This window comes from Aulonocara stuartgranti (assembly GCF_965226115.1).
Source record: "Aulonocara stuartgranti genome assembly, chromosome: 23".
In the NCBI taxonomy this organism is placed as follows: Eukaryota; Metazoa; Chordata; class Actinopteri; order Cichliformes; family Cichlidae; genus Aulonocara; species Aulonocara stuartgranti.
Genome location: NC_138958.1, coordinates 7,895,480 through 7,919,256, shown reverse-complemented (window position 1 = coordinate 7,919,256; position 23,777 = coordinate 7,895,480). Strand labels below are relative to the sequence as shown.

The 23,777-nt window shown below is 41.4% G+C and overlaps 2 protein-coding genes across 8 annotated transcripts in view; one reads left to right on the top strand and one right to left on the bottom strand.

Annotated features, from left to right (window-relative positions):
* Positions 1-1,377: 1,377 nt before the first annotated feature.
* On the top strand, positions 1,378-11,222 carry pcsk9 (proprotein convertase subtilisin/kexin type 9). Of its 4 annotated transcripts, none has more exons than XM_082523394.1 (12): positions 1,378-1,705; positions 2,052-2,243; positions 3,172-3,304; positions 4,378-4,511; positions 4,612-4,753; positions 5,492-5,688; positions 5,785-5,968; positions 6,515-6,691; positions 6,776-6,924; positions 7,017-7,182; positions 9,123-9,289; positions 9,372-11,222. In XM_082523394.1, the coding sequence occupies exons 1-12, from the start codon at positions 1,532-1,534 to the stop codon at positions 9,564-9,566; spliced, it is 2,010 nt and encodes a 669-aa protein (XP_082379520.1). In that variant the 5' UTR covers positions 1,378-1,531; the 3' UTR covers positions 9,567-11,222. The 4 variants fall into 4 exon arrangements, with proteins under 4 accessions (XP_082379520.1, XP_082379518.1, XP_082379519.1 ...); XM_082523392.1 differs by having other exon boundaries at positions 9,102-9,289; XM_082523393.1 differs by having other exon boundaries at positions 6,773-6,924.
* A 98-nt stretch (positions 11,223-11,320) lies between these two features.
* Positions 11,321-23,777, bottom strand: part of usp24 (ubiquitin specific peptidase 24) — a 34,905-nt gene continuing 22,448 nt past the window's right edge. For all 4 annotated transcript variants that reach the window (XM_082523387.1, XM_082523388.1, XM_082523389.1 and 1 more), the window contains 24 exons: positions 23,597-23,722; positions 23,170-23,268; positions 23,007-23,089; positions 22,780-22,921; positions 22,580-22,699; positions 22,252-22,466; positions 21,381-21,505; positions 21,155-21,296; positions 20,670-20,820; positions 20,467-20,562; positions 19,825-19,928; positions 19,622-19,735; positions 18,070-18,277; positions 17,873-17,962; positions 17,429-17,531; positions 17,204-17,322; positions 16,985-17,098; positions 16,841-16,906; positions 16,672-16,738; positions 16,516-16,594; positions 16,261-16,336; positions 14,605-14,691; positions 14,346-14,456; positions 11,321-13,951 (listed from right to left, as the gene is read on the bottom strand). In XM_082523387.1, coding sequence (XP_082379513.1) covers positions 13,889-13,951; positions 14,346-14,456; positions 14,605-14,691; positions 16,261-16,336; positions 16,516-16,594; positions 16,672-16,738; positions 16,841-16,906; positions 16,985-17,098; positions 17,204-17,322; positions 17,429-17,531; positions 17,873-17,962; positions 18,070-18,277; positions 19,622-19,735; positions 19,825-19,928; positions 20,467-20,562; positions 20,670-20,820; positions 21,155-21,296; positions 21,381-21,505; positions 22,252-22,466; positions 22,580-22,699; positions 22,780-22,921; positions 23,007-23,089; positions 23,170-23,268; positions 23,597-23,722 — 2,700 coding nt within the window. In that variant the 3' untranslated portion in view covers positions 11,321-13,888. The remainder of the gene's footprint in view (positions 13,952-14,345; positions 14,457-14,604; positions 14,692-16,260; positions 16,337-16,515; positions 16,595-16,671; positions 16,739-16,840; positions 16,907-16,984; positions 17,099-17,203; positions 17,323-17,428; positions 17,532-17,872; positions 17,963-18,069; positions 18,278-19,621; positions 19,736-19,824; positions 19,929-20,466; positions 20,563-20,669; positions 20,821-21,154; positions 21,297-21,380; positions 21,506-22,251; positions 22,467-22,579; positions 22,700-22,779; positions 22,922-23,006; positions 23,090-23,169; positions 23,269-23,596; positions 23,723-23,777) is intronic.

Sequence of the window (23,777 nt, the reverse complement as noted above, 5' to 3'; positions counted from 1 at the left end):
CTTTCTGCATCGCTCACACATCTTGCTGTTTGAATGTGCCTTTCTTTTGTTTTCTTTTTACATCTAATGGAAGCAACTGACCATGTATCAGCGGTTTTGCACCACTTGTCATTGTGAAATGCTTAATAAAGCTAATTAAGTGTTATATAGTATTTCCAGAAGATGGCACTGTTTACTGTATGAAAGTATGTCTGTGTGTCTGTTAGACAGAGTGCAGCACTGCATTTATACGGTGTACAATAATTCATTTAAGACATTTTGGCCCCTCAGTGAACTTGTGCTCTTTTATAGCTGGATAAGCTATAAGCCTGCGTGATGTGACAAATCTCCATGTGTTTCTTTTCAAAACGCTTATCTACACTGCCTGTTGAGACATTACTGCCACCAACTGTTGAAGAACAAAGTGAAACTGGTAGCAGGAATTTGTAGAGTTCTGCATGTCTCTCTTTGTGGATACGCTGTTTGCATAGCAAAACGGGCGTTATTACCAGTCTATTACCAGTAATAACAGAATAATTCCACAATGCAAGAATTTATGATGTATAGCAGAGAGGTTAGATATTTTTGTAGCTTCTCTGTTGCTGTAAAATCAAAATGTACATTTCATTATTCTACTTTGGTGTTTCTGGTGTGAAATTCCTCGGGCTCAGTCCAAACCGACCTCAGTGACACAATCAAGCGGGTAGCTTTGTCGAATTTGGGCTCCTCCAGAGCCCCAGAGGGTATTATGTAACAGTTTCCTGAGTTCAAAGAGAAAAGGGATCATGCTTTGAAAAAATGTTTTTTCAAAAAACATATAACTCGTCGTAATAATTATTACTTTTCTTATTCTTTTTAAATGAAAGTGTATGAAACTGCTAACAGTTTTGAGTGCTTAAAGTTAAAAACGCGTACAGTATGTCAGAGTAAAATAGAGACGCACGCGTTTTGCGTCGCATTCTGCAGTCCTGCGCACATATTAAATAAAAAACAAACAAACAGTAAAGATAATAAAACAACATAGATAACCTATGAAAAATAAACGTAGCCTCCCTGTGAGTGCGCAATCACGGAGAATGAGTTTACGCGTACTTAGACTTTCAATCACAGCTCATACTGTTCACTATAAGTGCGCGTGCTAAAACGACATCAACAAATCAACTTGAACTGAGAGGAAGTGTTCTCTCAGATTGACATGCAATAATTACAGGGTGGTTTGGGGGGGCATGAAACATGACTCCTCCACAGTAAGAGGTGTTTTAAACGGAGGACAATCATTCGATACAAAAGAGGTGGCGTGAGCCATGGAAACGTCACCAGTCCCCGCCTTAAGTTATAAGAATCAATTGTTGGATTCCCCCCCCCCCCAAAAAAAAAAAATCAGAATAGATTGTTGGAGGCGTTATCTTAACTGCCAGACACAGAGGGCACGCGGCTGTTGGAGACTTATCATCAGGATAAGTCAGACTGAAATAAAAAATAAAAACATCAGTGGTGTAATTTAATAGCTCTCTTTATCATTTTACTGGGGACAGTTCAAGAGGTGTGAAGAATGCGTTGCACCTCAGCCTGGATTGGCTGGGCTTTATGTTTGTGCGCATCTCTGGCCGTGCGTGCACAGGACTACACCGAGGACGACGGGATGATCCTGGACCTGGTCGGCGAGGACAGGACTGATCCTGAAACCGGAACCGACCCGGCAGCCGAGTTCATCAGGTGCAACAAGGTAATGGCATAGTGATTGCGTCAAAGGCATTAAATGCGCATTAAATGCGCATCTTCAGTCATCAGCACCTGTCATTATTCCAAAAACGGGTAAAATATTTGGTCAAATATTTCAACAAACAATCTTTGCTGATGTACCTGACAAGCTGCCAGTTTGAGATACAGATTCGTTAAAATGTGCGCTCACATGCTGGGAGATAATACTTATTCATGTGTTATTGTGAAAACAGCGCAATACACACAATATAGATATATATATAAATCCAACTTATTGCACGCATGCTACATTTCTCCTGTGCACGTGGACATGAAGATCACATGTGCGCTGCATTATTTTTACTGTCCAGGTAGCCTGGCGCATTCCCGGACAGTACATAGTTGTATTGCGTCAGGGGACGCACGAGTCTCAACTCCAGAGGACCATCAGGAGGCTGCGAAGTAAAGCAGCCAGGAGAGGATACCTGGTGGAGATCCTGCAGACCTACTCAGGAGCACTGCGTGGCTTTCTGGTCAAACTGAGTAGTGACGTCCTTCACCTGGTAATTGCGTCACTTCACTGGATGTGTTCGGAAAAAGTGTGATTTAAACCTTTAAGGCAAAAGGGGGAACACAGGGAAATAGATGTCAAATCATAGCAGATCCATTTTCTAAAGGTTAAGACATTCCGAACGGGACATCCTAAGAGCTTATAGGTGGAAGGCAGATCTAAGAAAGCAGCTATAGTCTTGAATAACACTGTTACATTGTAACATTGTATACTGGCACAAGACGAGTTAATGGCAGAAAAGATTGGAGTAATATGGATTTTCTGACTGCAGCTTTTTGCAGAGGTCTGTGCAGTCTGTGTATATTTGACCTACTTGACCAAAATAAAGTGAGAATACGGGAGTCTGGAATGAATGATAGACAAAGTGTACTACTTTCGGTTAAATATTGGCGGCGTTTTCAGGATTATTTATTTCGATTATTTATTTATTATATATTTTATAAAATGGACCGAGAATGATGAGAGGTGTGTGTGTATTTATGTGTTTTTTATTTTAAAATCTGTAAAATTATAAGTAAGTATAGATTTAAAGTAAAAGAACTCCTCACCCGCCTTTAGAATGTTAACAAAGAGGTTTTGTGGAGCATTTGAAATCATTCAGCTGTTGGAGTTGAACAAAAATAATCAGAAACTTTGCTGAAAAACACACAGAAAACGTGAATTAGTTGAACTCTGTATAGTATGAGTGCTGGTGGTAATTTTAGACAGAGTTTCTTGACAGTTGAGAGGTTGTAGACCCACCTTTGGTATCTGCGCATTCTTGAATTATGTCAAAAAATAAAAATACACAAATAAAACGTGAAACAGTGAAACAGACTTCAAAGAAGAATGGTCAGCTTTACCCCCACCTGATTTAACAATCAACTTCCTGTTAATCATTCCTTACCACCCACAGTTAAGTTTGATTGTGTTCCTGTCAGGTGGCGAAGCTCCCTCACGTGCACTACATAGAGGAGGACTCATCCATCTTTGCTCAGAGCGCCCCCTGGAACCTGCAGAGGTTACTGCACCCTTACGGTGGTTTCTCCGAAAATGGAACATACAGACCTCCAAGTGAGTTTGTCTCTGTCCATGACTTATCTGTATTTTTCGTCAAAATATAGGAAACCACGTGCGCTCTTAAGCAATGTAACTACCGAGGCAAACAAAACATTTTGCATTAAGAGTTTCAGGAGTCATTGGGGCGGTTGGAGTAATATACAACTACCCCAATGTTTCTATTGTAAACAGCTCAAGAACAGCAGAAAACACGACTTTTCTTATTTCATTTTCCACATTTATGACAACAGGAACATTTATTCTACAGCAGCATATTCAGCAGTATCATCTCTCTTATTATATCAAGCTGTAAACAACAAGGAATTCCTGTCTTTGTGCAATAAGCCTGATATTGAAAGGTGCCTCTCAGTTTAATTTCTATGAAGTCACCCGACGGTCACCATCACCATGGCAACCTTTAATTGCAGCCGCTTCAGAAGAACTAATTACATGCTAATATCTGTGTTGTGTTAGTTCAATTCAAGCTAAGCTTAAATACAGTTAAGTCCATAACTTGCTGGGCCAAGACACCATTTTTGTAGTTTTGCCTTTGTGCACCGCCACAGTGGACTAGCATTCAAATTAGCATTATCTGTTAGGGAAGTAAATCCATTTTTTATATACAGATACATTTTCAGAGGCTCAATAATAATTGGAAAATGGACTGACAGTTTCATGGGCAGGTGAGGCCTGTTCCTTGGTATTTCACATGAAGTAGTATATAATATCTGTGGTTGAACCAGGGTGTTGAACTTGCATTTGGTAACTATCTACTAGAAGTCTCAATGCCAATGCAAGAAACATTAATTTGTATAAATTTACTAGCCCTTAGACTGTGATGGACAGGAGCTCAAAGAACCAGGTCTTTCTTTCTCATCTTCCCAAACATTTGTCACTGGAACTAAATGCTTATGGGGCTTTAAAAATGATCTTTTTTCCATTTAAATGACATCTGAGCCATTTGTGCAGTTTAGCTGTCAGATATCCATCAAGCAGTGCAGCTTTCCAACAGCAACCACACTGAGATTTCTCCCCTCAGAAATTGCATTTTCTAATTACATGTCAAATTCACCATCTGTCCTCTGCAGATGATGGAGGGAGGACGCAGGTGTATCTGATGGATGGCAGTGTGCAGAGTTCTCACAGAGAGGTTGAAGGACGGGTACTCATCACAGACTTCAATAACGCCCCTGAAGAGGATGGAGTCAGAGTTCACAGACAGGTTAAACACATGCACGCACAAATGAAACATTTCAATTCAACAGCACTTATGTATTTGCAATTGCAGCTCAATAACATTCTAAATCCTCGTTCCACTACAGGCCAGTCAGTGTGACAGTCATGGTACACACGTGGCAGGTATTGTGAGTGGATCAGATTCAGGTGTTGCTCGAGGGGCTGCTGTTAACCTAGTGCGTGTGCTCAACTGTCAGGGTAAAGGGACCGTCTCAGGAGCTCTGGCAGGTAAGACAGAAACTGTTGAACTGTACTTTGTACTAAAGACTACCAGAGCCAAGCAAAAACTCTTGAGTTTCTTTCTCTTGGGTCATGGTGACACAGCTTGTGGATGGCATGAAAAATATTTCAGTTTTATCAAAACATTGTCTTCCAAAGGACATCTTCTGACTATGACTCTGGCCCTTTCCCTACATGGGGAGTGTCATAACTGAGTTATTGCAAGAACATGAGTGGGTCATATGTTTAATATTTTGGCTGTTGACTGGTTCTTTGTGGGCACAGGTAGTGCAACCATCATCTACAGTGTACAGAATTCTAATCTACATTATGAGCGCCATGTTTCACTCTTACAGCAACTTTGATTTAAAGCTGCAGGTAGAAAAAAACGCCCATATTTGTAGAAAAAAATAAAATTAAAAAAAGACCCCAACTGCAGCAGTTCTTCAGTCTCTGTTCACCAGACAGAAGAACCAGACTTTTCTCTTCTTCTTCTAAAACCTGAGAAGTTCAGGTCAGACTGCTTGTGTTAAAATATAAATAATTATGGGTAGTATGAATCCCTAGGAGACCAATGATCCCTAACCATGCAGCTATAAACTCTTAGTCTGGTTTTAAAGACTTTTAGAACACACTTTCATTTCATTAACTGTATTGAAAGAGAAAAGGAAGATGACCACAGTGTAAAACTTCCAATTTTTCTTGAGTGTATGAGGTTTTAGATTGTCCCTTTCCCCTTTCTGTCAGGAATGGAATACATTCGAGCCACTTTACTGGCCCGCCCAGTGGATGCAGTAGTCGTGTTGCTTCCTTTTGCCGGTGGCCTCAGCCGTTCATTAAACACAGCCTGTCGAGACATGGTGGCTAACAGCGCTGTGGTCATCGCCGCAGCAGGCAACTACAGAGATGATGCCTGTCTCTACTCACCTGCTTCAGAGCCTGAGGTCATTTAACACTGAAAATGCAATCACATTCTGGCCCACCTACACGCGACCCTCACCTTTACCTCCTTTCATGTGTGTGTGTGTGTGTGTGTATAGGTCATCACAGTGGGGGCAGTTAACTCAATGGACCAGCTCATGTCACAGGGAGCAGGTGGTACCAACTTCGGCCGCTGCGTTGATTTGTTTGCACCCGGCGACGACATCATTAGTGCCAGTAGTGACTGCAGCACTTGCTTCACCTCCCGCAGTGGAACCTCACAGGCTGCTGCACACGCTGCAGGTACGCAAACACACACACGCGCACGCAAAAGCAATCTGTGTATGCTGTTGGTATATCAATCATTCTTTTATTACAGACTCAATGATCCTTACAAAAAAAATCACATAAACACTAGAAAAAATATAATTGCATATTATAGATCATTGCAGGGAAAGCAGCTGTAGCAGTGTCTCCACACCTGGGATTGGTTGCATGTTGTAATACATCTTATATTTGATAATCCCGCAATGATTTTCAGAGGCATTAAGCCTGCAGATAAATTTATGCATGAGATTTCTGAAAACAACTTTAAAAGTACTGACTTGTGCATCCACAAATATTTCACTTGCGCTGACAAATCAAGGTTTTCTCTCTAATGATCACTCAGAAGACTTTCACTAGTTAGCATACAAGTATGCAGTGTACAGATGTGTACAGCTTGCTTTAAATAGAGATATCTTCACTAAGGTTGCATAAGAAAGGTTGTGCATAAATCATTTTTGCACATCAGTATCGTTACCATTTGTCACAGCACAATTACTTCATAATTTGTTTTTATCTGTGTAGGTGTCGTAGCAGTGATCCTGTCGTCCAGTCAGATTGCATCACCAGTGCACGTCCTCCATATGATGTTGCATTACTCCATCAGCAACACTATCGACTTCCTATCTCTGTCCGAAAGCCATCGGCTCACTACGCCAAACCTGGTAGCAGCCATGCCTCCGGTTATTAAAACGTCACCAAGTTAGTGACTCACATTCCTTTATCACACACAGACTTATAGTATCTATATGTGGTTCACATATGCGTTCCTATTTCTACAAGCAGATGGGGAGCTACTGTGTCGGTCAGTGTGGTCAGAGAGGTCAGGAGTCGCGAGCACCGACAGGGTCATCAGCCGCTGTCGTCAAGGGGAGGAAATGATGGGCTGCAGCAGTTATGCTCCTGAAGGCGTCCGTGTGGGGGAAACCATCACTGTTAGTTCAGTTACATCAGCCATAATATCAACAATAACTTCACTCTAAAGTCTATAAGTCTACGGACAAACCCTCACCCCCTGTGTTTACAGATGAACAGCGGACACATGGAGTGTATTGCCCATAATGGTCCAGCAGGTAAAGGTGTGTATGCTGTGGCCCGCTGTTGTGTGATAAGCGGTCTGCAGTGCCAGGTCCATGCTAGTCCTGAGCAAGGACAAGCTGCTCAGTGCGTCGGCCCCCAGCACCACCTGACCGGTGAGTCACGTGTACAAGCTGCAGGAGTTTGAATGAGGCAGTCAGTCTGACATTTTAGGAGAAGCTCTTACTTGTTTTCTTGCTAAGAGTTAGAAGAGAAAATAAATGACACCATCATGTGCGTCTATAAACCAGAAGTTCAACTATCAGCTCATAATTTTGCAAAAATATTACCGTAAAAAAATCAAAGGGGTAATATATTAAATATTTACACTCACAGGACACTTTATTAGGTACACCTTGCTAGTACTGGGTTGATCTCTTTTTTTTTTTTAACCTTGCTTTAGTTCTTTATGGCATAGACATAGATAGAATAAGGTGCTGGAAACATTCCTCAGAGATTTTGGACCATATTAACATGACAGCATCGCACTGTTGCTGCAGGTTTGCCGGCTGCACATGTATGATGCAAATCTCCTGATCCACCATATCCCACATGTGCTGGATGGTCATTTGAGTACATTGAAGTCATTGTCTAAGAAACCATTCTGAGATGATGTGAGCTTTGTGACATGGTGCGTTATCCATAAAGGGATAGACTTGGTCAGCAATAGTGCTAAGGTAGGCTTTTTCTGACCACTCTGCATATATCCAAGAGATTGTTATGTGTATTTCAGCAGTTTGTCAAGTACTCAGACCAGCCACTCTAGCACAAACGGCATTCAAAATCCCTTAAATCACCTTCCTTCCCCATTCGGATGCCCTGATGCTCAGTTTGAGTTATTTGCCAATCAAAGCTAACTTTATTTATAAGGCACTTTAAAAACAGTGAGCACTGACCAAGTGCTGAACATAAACTAAAAAGAATAAAAATATAAATAGTAAAAAAACAAAAAAAACAAATGAAATGACAGTAACAATAAAGAACACCAACATCAGAAAGACAATAAAATTAACATTCTATTCTGGGTCTATGTGATTAGCTGATTTGCATTAATTAGCAGTTGATGAGGTGTAGTTAAAGACTATTAATTTGGACTTAATCTTCCATTTAACAAGTCCTGTCTATTTTTCATGAACACGTGTACAGATTACATAAAAATATAGCTGGTGCAGAGCTGTTGTTTTTTTTAAATTTTATTTTATTTTGAATATTTGTATTAATTTAATTTCAACTAGTTTTCAGTGTGTTAGGAGTCTTAGTTTGAAGTTAAGCAGGTTGTCTCAACTACGATGTGATTAGTGATATGATCATGACCATTTGTACCTAATATAGTGGACAGACAGTGAATAGGGCTCTTCAGATTTTATTTTATCCATACCAACAATAAAAAAAAAAATTATAAAATAAATACTAATACAAATCTAATACTGTTAGATCAAGGAAACAATGTTCCAGAAAGCATCTGGGAAAATGTGGAGGAAAAAATTATTTATTTAATATCTTTTTGTTTTAAATTAGTAATCAGAGATCATGGTTTAATAGCTGGCAGAATGAATACAGCTCTTTGAACACTGTTGATATTGCTTATGATAAGTTTAGCCAAGAGACTCCTCCCTCCAGCTTCACACTAAGAGATATAGGAAGTGGGATGAAATGTCAGCCCCCTTTAAAAACAAAAACAAAGTCTATTAATTTAAATTTAGTTGCTGTCGATGTACTGAAGCGATGCACCTCAGGTATATAATCTGTATTTTTTAGTCAAAGTCAGGCTGCTGCATTTAGAATATCTTAGCCAGGTATGCTTGTTCCCATGGTAATCACCCTGAAAGGAAAATGTAACCCTAGCCAGCACAATTGCCAGCTACTCCACGAGTGTGTGATAGAAAAAGCAGCTTTTCAAATGTCATTAGAGCACTTAAATTACTTTACATTACATTTCTCATTGGTTGCCTCCATAGTGGTCTCTCTGAGGAGGATCAGTTAATGCTTGGCAACAGTGCCTCTAAAGTTCTTTGCTCCTTCGTTGTGTTTAAAGATTCAGCTGATTCTTCTCTAGGGTGTACATCGATGTCCACAGCTGAGATCTCATCTGATTCGCATCCACGTCACAGCCAGGGGAAGCGCTGCACGGTGAAAGAGGGGGTCACATCACACGCGATATGCTGCCATGCTCCATCTCTCGAGTGCAACCTGTTGGAAAACATATCAGCTGACAAAGATCAGGTGAAATAAAATAAAAAATCACAGTAAAAACATTGAGAATCAGCTACTGGAAGTTACCTCAGAAGTTATTGTCTTCCTTCAGGTTGAGGTTTCCTGTCCTTCCGGCTGGACTCTGACAGACTGCAGTTTCGTCTCTCGAGGCTCTGCTATCTTGGGGCCAGTTGCCAAGGGAAACAGTTGCCATGTCTATGGTGTCACGGGAGTGGATGGAGCAGCGGGTGCTGCCGTCTGCTGTCGTGTCGCACCACCAGAGCAGCAAGCTGCAACACCTCACTGATCCGGTTTCACCTCACTTTGGTTTCTAACATCGTTGAAACAGCTTTGACGTTGCCATTTTTTGTCTTTGGTCAGTTTTAAACCCCCTTACACTTTTCTGAGAAACCTCAACATCCTTAATATTCACTTAAAGCACTTCTGTAAAGCTGTTTGTGTGTGTTTTAGTTTTAGGATTACGCCAGATTATGCTCCAGTGCACATATTATATGTGACTTGACAACCTGTAAGCTATTTTTGTATCTTTTTACAAAACAGTTATAATAAAAAGAGCTTTCACAAACATACGGTTTGGATAATAGTGTAGTATTTACCGGGTATACCATCCGCATGCTGTTTAGAAGTTAATAAACTGAACAAATGAAATCAAAATGTTAAGCTCTGGTGTCAGCCATGTGTGTTTTAGAGTGGAAAAACATGATGATGTGCACCACAGGTTGTCACAGTTAGCATGTGTTATGTATGCACTGATTTCCTGACATTCCTCAGTCTTGTGCAGCACAGCTGCAGGTAATCAGCCTGCTTGATTAACAAGTTAGGTACCTTTTGCTCATTTTGTGAAACAGTAGGTGGAAACAAAATGAGGTAAATGGCTAACAGTAGGGACACCAGTTAAACAAATTTCATGTCTACCCAGAGTGTTATTGTGACAGTGGCTTTTATGGCTCCACAGTTAGAGACTTAGTTCTGATACACAGGTGGGTGACGTCAGTGTGAACAAGAGCAAAAGGAAGCATATAAACCACTGTCAGCTAGCTTGCGCCAATCAGCTAGCTGTCTGATTGGCACAAGACAGCATTCTATCCGACTGAACCTATATGACCAAAGACTGATAAAAAATAAAAACAAAGTTTACCCAGAATACAGTAAATGAAGCTAGTGCTGAATTCATGTGTGTAATTCTGTTAGCAGGATGCAGAGTAGGTACAAATTAAAGATTTAAGCTATTCTGATTTAGAATCAGCATTCTTAAAGATTCAGTTGGTGTTTGTTTCTTATGTCATTTTTTGTAACCATTTAACTAGTGACCTGATCCATCAGCTGTAATGGTCAAACTTAGAAGCCTGAGCCTTCTATGAGTTCTAAAACATAAAAGAAACTGCTCTTGTTTTGTATTATTTGGTCTGCTGTAACCTGTAAATGGTTCCCAAATGGTGTGCCTCAAGGCAAGTTCAGGCCTGCTAAAAAATGAGCTGTTTATTGCAATTTACACAAATGGGCACCAAAAGTTTCAAAACCCATGCTGTAAACAAATTAAATTATCTGTTGTGCACTGTCTCTGATGCATAAATTGATATCAGTATCAACATTGGGGCCACAGGTAATGTTTTTAAGGTGCTGTAGACTGTATATAAAAGATGGATGTAGGTTCCAGGACTAAAAAAGTATGTGTGGATTTGTGTGCATCTAGTTGCAAAGAGAAGTCCAGTTTAATAGAATGAGAAAGTGGTCCTTAGCTTGTTTGCCTAGTAAAAGCTTTCCTGATGAATTTAAGACCTTAGCGTGTAGATTCAAGCCTTGCTGAAGACAAGCTGGTGTTCATTTAGTGAATTATAGTTCCTATTCGTGTCTACAAAGATAATACATTGAAATGTGGCCTCCAAGTTTGTCATTATCTTGTTTTAAAAGAGCTAAGATGGTGAAAATGCTCAGTTTGAAGCTTCACAAAACAACTGGCGATGTCACAGAGGTTACGCCTTTTATATACAGTCTACGGTTGTATCATGGGACAGTATATAGAAATGCATAAAGACAATATTTGCAAAAGGTTGTGCATTCCAGTTTATTTTATATCAAATTTCCCCTTAATCAAACTCTGATGTACAAATTAAAACTGAGTCTTAACATGCATTACAGAGTCTTGCGATGTCAGAAGTGAAGTTTCAAAATTGAATGACAGTAAAAACCCGTATAGATGCCAATCCCTAACCTCGCACCTACCCATCCCTCCCTGCATCCCAGGATTAAAACAAGATTGTTTTGAAGTTGTTGTTTTTTTCTTTTTTTCTATTTTTAAGTATTTGTGGTGATGTAGCAGAGGGCCAAACCAACAAAACTCTTGGCTGAATGCAACTCATGTTGCCATGGTCATGTAATCACTTGGCACAGACTGCATGCAGCTCCTTCAGATCGCCCATAACCAGCCACTGTGAAGGGGCGTGTGTTTGTGACATTAATGATACCAAATTACACAGCAAACAACATGGGGAGGGGGTGGGGGCTGATTTTGTTTTTTTTCCATCACGCAGAAAAGACAAACCTCACCATCACTTACTGCCACACATGCAAACGTGCTGGAGAGCACGATGTGACATTCACATCTAATGAGAGGAAATGGGGTGGAGGAGCATGGAAGGGCTAAAGCAGTGTCTTTCCTCTTCTCGGATGCAGAGGAGCCAGCGGATTGATCGCACGTTGATTCAAACAGAAAATCATTTTGCATGGTAGCTTCCTAGGTCCTTACATTGTAAACATTGACCTGTTAAAGCTGAGAGCTAATCTGCTAAGCAAGTTTAGGCTCATGTCTTAAAACATGTTAGTGAAAGCGTGACTTCATTAAAACTACCTAGCATGAATTATCTACAAAGTGTCTCTGTCTGAGTGCAGAGTGAAGAGAAGCAGCATTTTACCATCATCAGAACCCTGTCGTGTTGCCTAAACCCTGTGTTACTGGGTAAAACTTCCACGCCCACCTCCCCATTCACACACAGAGTCAACAGTTACATTCCTACAGTCCTTTGTCACAACACACAGAGGAAATTCCCTGTAGTAGTTTCAAGAATAATGCAAAGGAAGAAGCCCTGTTGCCCTTCTACATGACCACAGGAGACACTTGGTTTAGCGTCACGGGTGGAGCAGATGAGGACGTACCTCATCGGAGATGTGACGAGACAGTGTCCGAGGGGAGACGGGAGGGAGATCGGGAGGTTAAGGCACTTCAAGTCTCCCGATGATGGGGGCAGGGATGATGGTAACATGGGTGTTGCTCTCCAGTAAAAACTAGAGCTACATTTGGGTTTAGCTCCTCTGTGTGTGTTTCCAAAGGTTGACAAAAGCAAAAGGCAAAGCAAAATGTGAACTCCATCGGAAAAAAAAGAAACCTGATAAAGCAGAGGTAACAGTGAGGTGAAGAGGACCTGTTCTCTGTCTTTGTGAGCGAAGTGAATGAGTGACACACGCCTGCATGTTTTTCAGAAGTTCTAGTTTTTGTATGCATGTGTGTGTGTAACCTTGGCACCTAAAAATAAAAACCTGCTCCTGAGCTCCCCTTCAGGCAGCACTGATGGCCCACCACAACTGATCTGCGCTCTTCCAGATCAGCTTTTTCCTGCATAAGGCTCGAGTCCCTAATCCTCTGCAGTAATTCAATTCATCCAGATTCAAAGAAAAGTGGCATTGAAAATAAAACAAAGCGACAAAAAGAATAAAATCCAGAACACGAGGCCGCTTGTCAGCAAGGAGGAGGAGTGGAGGGAGAGTACTGACCATGGCACTGCTTGTTTCAGATATGCTGAGGGTCTGGAACCGTCATACAACAGGACCAGCCCCCTACTGCATCCCGATGGCTACACTGTGGTGGCCGAGGGTCAAAGGTCAAGTCACAGGCAGACTGGCTTGCCATCAGGGCTCTCATGTGTTGCATAAGTGGCACTGCAAATATAAGTTGTTAAAAGCAAAAGAAGACGAGGCTCTAGAGGAACTGACCAGTGCTGCTGTACATCACAACAGAATGGGTTGGACTATAAAGTGCATACTTAAACCCACCCTCCCTCCCGAGTGCTCATATGTGGAGGTGTTCCTGTCTGTAAGTTCCTCTAGAGCAGCTAAATGTGACCTCCCGCAATTTGCATGGCTGTGAGAGAAGAGCACAGGACACTTTAAAATATTATCTTACACTGGAAATAACATCTATGGAACAAAATCTTTACAATATGAATATGTAGATAAATTGGCAAACATGAGCAGAAAATTGTTAAAACACAACCCAAACCCATCCTCCACCTTGCTGTCATTCTGAGTGAATGAATGAATAAAAGGATAAACTGAAGTCATCCATGATTGTGGAAGGTTATTTGCACTTCCCACCCTAATCAACTCTGCTGCCCTTTATGATAATGCATCTCCATCATCGCCTTGGCTCATGTGAAAGGAAGTAATTCATGATTTATTCATAGCTCCTTCGTTGCCTTAGCGACCGAGACAAATGTTCTGATTGGCTTGCTGTGGAGTCCTAAATGTCCTGACCAATCAGAGGCAAAGTGCAGCCTTTTCGAATGGCTTCCCGGAGCTGCCTCTCCTTTGGAGGGATCCCACTGGTAGGACGACCTAGGGGTCCACGTCTTCTAGATCGCTCTTAGAATCACCGAGCATCATGGGAGACTCTGACCCCTGTGGTAGAATAGAGGGAAGTTGGATTAAAAAAAAAGTTGAATTATCCATCTGTTAGGCAGAGCCAGGAGGATTATAATTTCTATTCAACACACCGATTGTCTATAATGTTTTTATGTGAGCACAAGTGACAATCTGGGGCTGTGTGGGCTTCCTGACAGCCCCAGCGGGAGTTGGAGAAGAATGAAACAGCTTCAAATCCACCTCTAATAATAACCGTGGGCGGTAACAAACTGCCTTTATAGCTTTTGACAGAAGCCAATGAGATGATCCATTTTTGCTCTATTCTTCTCTTTCGGGCTTATGTGAGCTGAGCGGGAACTGCTTTAAAACCATGAGTCATTTGAGAGCTCCACTGTTCTAAGCTGCTCGTTTGGATGTAGCTGAGAGATACCTGTCGGAGACTGCGGTCAGCGTTTTCATTCGCCGGGCTGCCGTCAGAACCATTACTGCTACCAGACTGCTCTTTCTCATTTAACAATGCTGTAGCATAGGCCAAGGTATCCTGCAGAGTGTGACACACACACACACACACACACACACACACACACACACACACACACGGGGAAAATAAACAGTATGAGTGACTGTGAGTGTAATAGGAGAACTGGAGGTCGTTGATATACGGTATTTTTGTGTGTGCGTGTATTTACCTGTGCAGAAATTGTGCGCTGGAAGGTTTTATTGGTGGATGTCTCATTTGAGACGTTGCTCTGTGGAGTCCAGTAATGTTCTGTCATCTGAAGGCAGAGAGAGTCACTGTGAGCATACAGCATAATTTACAGTTCTTCATAAGTGCCATAGTGGTTAAGCCAAGTGTCTCCTAAACAGGGGGCACTGTAAAGACTCTCGTTTAGCTCCAGTAATATGAAAATTAATGACGGAACAAAACAATTAATATACTGAGTGAGCTGTGAACAAAACTGTATACAGAAAGAAACAATAATGATAATAAATATGACTTAAAAGAGTTTTAAGTTCAGTTCGGAAAAACAGTTCAGTTACCTAAAGTTCGCTGTAATGAATAGAAAATAGTAACTGTATAGTCTGCATACAACAATGCTGTTTTTATGTTAGTTTATTGTTTATCTATTACTTAAATACTTTGGTGTAGTACGAATGGCCATGGGGGAGGTCTTTGTAAGTAGTAAAAGCGGTAAAACTTATGAAAACACAGTTAAAAGTCCAAAGTCGATCCTCCCCTTCACATTTTCCAATGCAGTCCAGTGGGCTGATTTGCTGAGCTGATTCTGGCCCTCGGACCTTATGTTTGGCACCAAGTGGTAACTAATATCAAGGCAAACTTTACTAAACTATCATTTAGCTAAATGAAAAAAAGTTCTAAAAATAAAAATAAAAATTTATGCCGTGCTAAACTGAGTTCAGATTTAAACTAATGTTTGAAAGGCTGATTAGTTTTTAACAACACAGTGTGTCCGAATTCACCTGTAAGAACTTGGAGGTTATGTTGGATTAAATAATAAGAAGGGAATGGGAAACACTGAGGTTTGGGCTTAAAGGCACTGGGGATTTTTTTTTGGCTGCTGTCCTCCATCCTTCTCACTTCTACTGTCAATTACAAAAGCCAAAAATGCCTCACACTAATGTGATGTACACTATATGGATAAACGTACTGGGCCACCTACAGAAACTGGTTGCCCATGGAAACCCAGGCTATGAAGCTCCCAGCCCACAGTTACTGAGCTGATGTTCATGGCAGAGGAGGTTTGGAAATCTGCAGTTACTGAATCATCAAGTGTTGGCATCTCTTAAGCACTATGCAACTCCTCTTAGTAACCTTATGTGATCTTCCATTTCATGGCTGAGTTGTTGTGGTTCTGAAACATTTTCTTCTTTCCCAAATGTTTAGAAATGTTGGGTGCAATGGGACTGAAAACATGTCACTTTAAAGATTAAGAGGTGTGGCCCTGTACTTTTGTTCATGTAGTGTAGGTCAGCGGTCCCCAATCCCCGGTCCTCAGACCGGTACCGGTCCGTGAGTCGTTTGGTACTGGGCCACAAGAGTTGAGGCTCAGGTGTGAAATGTATGGTTTTCAGGGTTTTTATCGGTTTTCAGCGTTATTTTGTTATCGTTTTTATCATTAACTCTGTTTTCCTGGGTCTTTTCACGTGTGTTATGAATAAATCTTCTTTTTTTCGGTAACGGTACTAGTTTGATCTTGTTGTATTTATCTGCGACACCTGAAAGGCCGGTCTGTGAAAATATTGTCGGGCATAAACCGGTCCGTGGCGCAAAAAAGGTTGGGGACCGCTGGTGTAGGTGGTCCTACAGTATTTCTTAGGCTTGCCTTTTTCTGGAGCCACTGCACCGCCCAACTCCAGGTACCAGACAAGTCCTTGAAGTAGTCCTTAGCTTGAGGACACCTGGAGAGTGGGAGGGATGAAAGCAGGGTCAGAATTATGTTGGTAGGTTAATCTGCTAATACTACTACTATTACAGTTGATAATAGTTCACACTGGGGGAAAAAAAACAACAAAAAAACCCCACATAACAACCAAATATTTTTCTGCCCAAGTCTGATCCCTAAACCGCATGTACTCACTTTTGAGCTAATGTGACCAGGAACTTAACACACTGGTAGCAGCGCCTGCTGTCCACATTGTTGCTCTGCTGCATCAAAGCTATGGAGAAAACACATTATGAGCTACAAGGATTTGTACACTGTTGTCAATAGGAAAAAACAAAACAACAGACATACCTAATAGACCTTTCTCTGACTCAAAAGCATACTTGAGTCTCTGGGATTGCAGAGGGTCTTCCACTACCTGTGGAAAAGATTTAAATGAAGTTAGGAAATGTGAGACGTCATAGTGACCACGCAACATGAAAGATCAACAGAGGAAGGGTCACTGAAGGATGTTACTCACTAGAAGCTCCTGCAGCATCAGAAAAATGTTCTTCAGTTCATGAGGTGGAGCTGTCTCCAGCTGTGTCTGTGAAGAGTACAAAACAATTTAGTGCATACTGACTGTGGAGTAAATGTGGTTGAGCTGCTTTTCAGAGATTCTTACTTTGAGTAACTGCAGAACTCCCAGAGAGAAGGGCTCATTACAGAACGAGCTGTAGGTCACCATCTCTATCAGGAGAGACAGTGCGCCTGATAACTCGCGCATTGCAAACATCACCTGTTGGGTATTTACAATTGACAAAATTGTCAATCAAAGAGCTTCTGAGTCTTTTCTATTTAATAATGAAGAAGTAAAACATTGAACTGATGGTTTTTATCTTACCTCTAGAAGGTAAGGCTGTCCTTCTGGAGTAAAGAGTGAGGCAAGGATGTCCGCATGGAGAGGGAGAAGAGGGGTGGAGGACAGGACACTACTCAGGCGCAGCTTAAGCCCTCCGGGAGCTACGTGAGGAACAACAGGTGATAAACAAACAATCACAATAAGACTCAGGCTGTGTCAGTAGGTGCACATTTGTAGTAGTGTGAGAAACAAATTTAGGTGCATCACCCTGTGTGCGCTGGGGGCTGAGGTCAGAGTGCAGAGTGATCAGGGCCAGAGTGCTGTGCAGGTGAAGAAACTCCCGAGCCTGAGCTGGACTCCACCTTCGGTTCTGTAAAAACACAAAGTAAAACCTCTCTGCCTTTCTTTGGAGGTTTTTTCTACGTATACCCAACTGAGAAGTGCCCTCAATACAGACCCAGAACTCGCTTGAGAGATTATATACCTCATTTTACCTGGGAATGACTTGGGATCTCTCTAAACTGTTACTATTGAGAAGGATGTCTGGAATACCTGCTTAACCTGTTACCACTGCAACTCAGTGTTGGATAAGCAAAAAACTTACACTTTGTTTCCTGAGTGTAATTCAGTGAGTGGAAAAGTTGAGTTAAAGTGAAAACATTAAGAATGACAAACATATGAAACACGCAGTGTGTATTATGTAAACTGTACCTGGTTGTTCTGCCTATTGGGGCCCAACAGAAAGATGAGCATCCGGCGATACGCCGAGTGTTTCAACAACAACTGACAAGGACCGCAACCCTGAGAGAGGGAGGGAGAGAGTGAACGAAAAATAGAGAACACTCAGGAAATCAAACAGTCATTAAATTTAATGGCTTGTACTTAAACACTCAATTTTGAAGAATTACCCTCTGAGCGAAGTTGCTGAAGAGGTTGAAATACTGCGCACAGTTCTTCACATTCTCAGGAACATCTTTGTCCAGTAAGGAGAGCAGAGCATCTGTTAAACTGTCTAGTCCTGGATCTCCAAACTGAAGTGCACTCTCCAGAGTCTTTTCGAGGATGGATGCAACCACCACCCTCACCTCTCTTACACTGCACTCCAACAGACAAACCCTAAGGAAATGTCAAAACCATCAATATCAGCACTCCAGTGAAGGGAAATAAACCTCTAAGGCAGGAACTTCAATTAACATGTCTAATGTCTTATCATAAGACACTCAGTATCTTATGATAAAATCTGAAAGGACAGACAAGTCTGCAACACTGTTCATGTGGGAAATTTCTTTGTTGTACTTTGTTTAACAGTTCTGGCTGCTTTGGCCTTGAGGCACATAGTTAAGTGTGACAATCTGTACCTCTGTTCTACGGGGAGGGGTGTGGTATGTAAAGGCAGCTGTGGTGTACTGTTGCCCAAAACATCCGATGTTCGACAACCAATCCTGTCTGAGGATCATATGATCACCCCATGCTTAAACATCGAGTAGTGTAAGACAACACCTTTCTCCCAAACACACGCTTTGGGAAACTATCCCGTGGTTCTAAATGTTTACATTCCAGAGAAGGACTTGCTTTTTTTTAGCCAATCAGCATTAAGTCAGTGAGCACCAAGCACACAAGTGTTTAATATCTCTACTGTCAGTAAAGATGCAACTGTAAGTATGCTCCAAGACTTTTGCAGTTATACTGATGAAGTGTGCAAATATAATAAATTATATAGCATTAAAACACTCCAGAGATAATGTGTGTGGGCATTATATATTTAGTAAAGCTTTAGGCATTGTAGGAAAAATAATCAAAGCGGAATTATTTGGCCCTGGTCAGAGAGTTGAATGTGCATTGATTAGAATGAGGGCGCAATGCTTGGAGCTGCCAAGTCTAAAGTATCGCATATCACTAGGACAGCTACAAAAATGCTGTACTGATCAAACCTAGGTCAAGCTTCTGCAAAAGCAGTCCTACAAACATGGATTATGGTAAATGGTAAATGGCCTGTATTTATATAGCGCTTTACTAGTCCCTAAGGACCCCAAAGCGCTTTACATATCCAGTCATCCACCCATTCACGCAGACATTCACACACTGGTGATGGCAAGCTACATTGTAGCCACAGCCACCCTGGGGCGCACTGACAGAGGCGAGGCTGCCGGACACTGGCGCCACCGGGCCCTCTGACCACCACCAGTAGGCAACGGGTGAAGTGTCTTGCCCAAGGACACAACGACCGAGACTATCCAAGCCGGGGCTCGAACCGGCAACCTTCCGATTACAAGGCGAACTCCCAACATCCACACCTGATGCAGACATAACTGTACCCTGTCATTTCCACTTTCAAGCAGCAGCAATATAGTATCGCTATCTAAACAATGTAGAAAATTGTTTCAATATTTCATATTAGTCATGAGAAATATAATGTGACAACAGCCCTGTGGGTTAATTAGTTGGCAGGAATGTACTAACTTGACGATTTCGCGGCCCTCTGGTCCCACCAGGTACTGCACCATCCACTGGCATGCCTCACTGCTCTTAGACAGCAACACCTCCACTGTCGCCATCCACTCCTCTGTGTCCACCCTGCAAGAGACACACAAATACAGATATAATGTTGCTCCTCATGAAGGTGCTCAAACTTAACACATGTGGATGCATGCAAGTGAAATCACCTGAGTTTCTTTTTGGTGTGCAAGTAGGTGTGGAACAGAAAGTGAACAGCCAGCTGAAGACTCTCTTTGGCCATTGGCTGGTAGCCTGGATGCTTCAGTTTTGTCTGCAAAAGGAACACAGCTTTTTAAAACATCACTGATTATCATACTGCATGTTATTTTATGTATATAAACACTATGGTATTGCATTATAGCATATATAATAGTACTATTGCAATGGCTGTGGGTTCCATTCTGCATCAGCACTCACAATATTTAAATAATTATCATTCATGTATGTCAGAGTATCTCTCTCTAATGGCAGAATGCGATCTGTCATTAAAGGTGAACAGTACTCTGATTCCTATAAGGAAGTGCAGTTACTGTAAAATGCTGACCTGCAATAAAAGCATTGCCTCAGAAAAGCAAAATACACACTGTTTTTTCAGTTGTGTAAACACAGACCAAAGGTGAAATCCAATATTTTACTTGCATCTACTTCAAGTACCAGAGAAAAACAAACTGCTGAATATGTGGAAGAAAACTTTTATCTAACTTGTTTTATGTCTTTTGATTACAATCGTCAAATACATGAAGCTTAAAGTGTTGTGTATCTTCAGTCTGTGTTTATGTATAATTAGACAAGCCAACAGAGAAACATACTGCATTGACTGAAGCCAGGGAAAGGGTGAAGTTGAAGTAGTCGCTGTTGTAGACATCTCTGTTTCTCATGAACTTCAGATTCTCATCTCTCACAATCTGCACAAACACACAAACAAAGCGGTGAGACAACTATGAATATTTAAAGCAATTCTCTCTCTAATATAACTCGTGTTTAGCTCATGTAAAGGCAGATTTTGCTTTACCTGATAGATGCTGACGGGCATTTTCTCTACAAACAGGCCCTTCTTCTCTCCCTTGCGGACCAGACGGGTGAGGAGAGTGAGACGGTCATTGTTGGCTCTTGGGGGGCGTGGAGAGGACTGTGGGGAAACATCAGGAGAAGATGGAGCAGACCTGGGAATAAAGAGACAACATAGATGGTTCATAATAGTTAATGCACTGGAGCCGTTCCCAACTGCTGTTCTTCTGACAGTGTTCATATACAAATATGACTCGCATCATGTGATTAACATCCGTGATGTTTCATTAAAGTTTCTGTATAATGCATATAAATGAAGTCTTTGTAAATAAGTCTTTAACTGTCAGCATCAAATCTATCACCTACTGCCTGCGGTGACATTTTGCTGACTGTTGCACATGGATGTATGAAAAGATGACAGATGCATTTTCAACAGTCCAATGAGAATGTTTACAAGGTGACTGTGGTACATATGGAAATTTGACTCACAGTGAAAGGTCCTCAGCTTCCTGTCTCATGATGCTGACTCTGCTCTTTTTGGGCAGAACAGGCGAATTCTGGTCGCTGATCTTCTGATAAAACAGCATGTAGGCATTCCAGTATCTCCTCCGCACGTCAGGGTAAGGGTTGGCTGAGCATACATCAAAGTTATTTAAGATTTTGTACTTGTGTGTACTGCTAATCCACATAAAGTAAAGTAATGTCAGCAACTTACACTGGTCATAAACCTTGGGACGATACTCCCCACCGAAGCACTCGTACTCCAAAGTTTCGTCATTCATATCGAACTCTTCTACCACGTTGTCATTGAACTTGTACCACCGACCACGCGCACCACCGCTATTAGTAAACAAAGATGGATGACAAAAAAGGATTTTGAGAAGATAAAGGAGAAAGAGAGACATACTGGAAACTCTATGAAGTTTAAATAATAACCTAATGCAAAAACTTAAAAAGCTTACAAGCAAAAAAAACAGGATCTTCACTCATGTATGTACCCAGCACTATATGGACAGCACACCAGATTAACCTACTGGCAGATCACAGTATTCGCTTGCATCTATCCAGCTCATCTGCTAAGTTTTTATGTCACTGTTCTTGGCTTTAAACCCACACAGATCCCTACCTGACATAAACAATAAGTGACTAAAAAACAGCTTCAGAATGTGTCTGATTTCCTGGAAAGTAAGCATCATCCTGAGAACAGAATTTCTTAAGCATGGAAAGGAACAAGAAAATGAGTGAGAGCAGGGTGCCAAATACAAGCTTCTGTGGGCTCTTTACATTCCACTTCTCCAGTAAGCACGACTGCCTTCCAGAGCCAGACATCTGGAGATGCTTACAAACTAATCCAGGAGCCCATACAAAATCTGATACTGCATTCATATGCAAGACCCAAGGAGGTCTTCTAAATTCTGCCTGGAAAACTAAAGCAACCAATTAATGTATTCCACCAATTGCTGGTTAGGTACTCCTTATGTAAAGTAGCAAAGAGAAGGAAAAATACAATTAGGAAAAGCACATAGCTCTGCCATTAGAAAACGATTCCTGTGAAATGAGGTAAGACTGACTACAGTGTCTCTTACCGTCTATCTTTAATAAAAGAGTAGTAGTGGCCAGCATGCGCCTGACCACTGTGGACAACAACTCCCACAAGCTCATAGTTCTCAGAAATTGTGACTTTTTTCCTGGGTGACCCTCCTGAGGTCCCGTCGCCTCTCCCCTCGCCTCCCTCTCCGCTGCAGTCTTGACGAGCCATTCCAGATACAGTGTAGGGCTCCATGTTGAGCACCCAGGGGAACTGTAAAACAATGGAAACAACCTTAATCCCAATCACATTTACATTAAAGTTAAGGAGGCTGTAACAATATTAGGAAATGTGATTTATTAGGTACAAGTGTTTGATCTTCATACCCTAATCTGCTCATCATATTTGATAGACCGTCCGCTTTCCCAGTCGAAGCCAAAGCGCATAAGGTGAATACAGAGAACACTGGGCAGGGATTTGATACATGTCCTCTTCACTGTGGTCCTCTGTAAAAACACACACACTAACACTTATAAGCACATATGATGTCAGTGCTGTATAAAAGCATGAAGGGGAGTGTACAGACCTTCTCTTTGCATTTCTCACAGTAGTAGGCATTGCTGCCCTCTAGCACCTCTCCTCGGACAAACTGGTCTAATGAGATCTCTAAACTCTGACAAGAGGTCACTCCAAGGTTCAGTGCCATGAATGTTTCCTCACGCTCATATCTGTGCAAAGGATGTTTGTGAGTCAAATTTCATGCATAAAGAAAAAGATTTGGTAAATTCTACACAGTAAAAACCTGTGGCTCACCGGTGAGGACAGTCTTTACAGATCTTCTGGTCAGAGAAAATTCCCTGGAATGTGTTTTTGAAGATCTGCTCTCGACCCATTTTCTGGTGGAAAAAGTTTGTCATTGACAAATTAAAGTTTCTAATCAAGTGACGACAGTGTTTCTTTAGTGTGTGAGTTATACCTTGAGATGTTCGTCAAGCTGATCCACCAGGCTAGTGAAAAACTCATAGGCATCCTGCTGTTCTCTTACATATAGCTCTTTGTTCCACATCTTGAAGATCTGCAACAGAAATATTATGCATGTTTATACAGTTACATATCTATTGATAAACTGAGTTTTGTCACTTTAGTTAATGACACTCAGTTGTGTCACTATCCAAGATAACAAACTCTATATGTGTTACACAGACTTTATAGACATAATGATTACAGACAGCACAACATGGTCCATCATTAGGACTTATTAAAACCCCCCACATAATTTTACATGATAAAAAAAAAATACAAGAAACAGCGATGAACTCCAAGATTGTGCAGAACCTCTTGCAAATTAAAAATAGAACTTTGTCTCTGGTTTCTAAATGATTTAACAGTGAACAGACTTTTACCTTCCAGAAGTTCTCAGGTACATAATACTGGAGTTTGCTCTCCATCAGATGGCCAAATAGAGACTGAACCTGATAGAAAACACTCTCTTCAGGCTGGTCTGTGTCATCTTCAATGGACAGGAAAGCCTAAAACAAAAAAACATGGTATTGTAGTCACAGATACTGGTGTTACTGCTAAGTA

What these genes read in the sequence shown, in the direction of transcription:
- pcsk9 (XM_082523391.1), top strand. Translation starts at nt 1,532, where the DNA reads ATGCGTTGCACCTCAGCCTGGATTGGCTGGGCTTTATGTTTGTGCGCA. An exon ending in CGTCTCAGGAGCTCTGGCAG is followed by an intron (nt 4,754 to 5,491) that starts GTAAGACAGAAA and finishes CCTTTCTGTCAG; the next exon opens with GAATGGAATACATTCGAGCC. An exon ending in GGCTGCTGCACACGCTGCAG is followed by an intron (nt 5,969 to 6,514) that starts GTACGCAAACAC and finishes TTATCTGTGTAG; the next exon opens with GTGTCGTAGCAGTGATCCTG.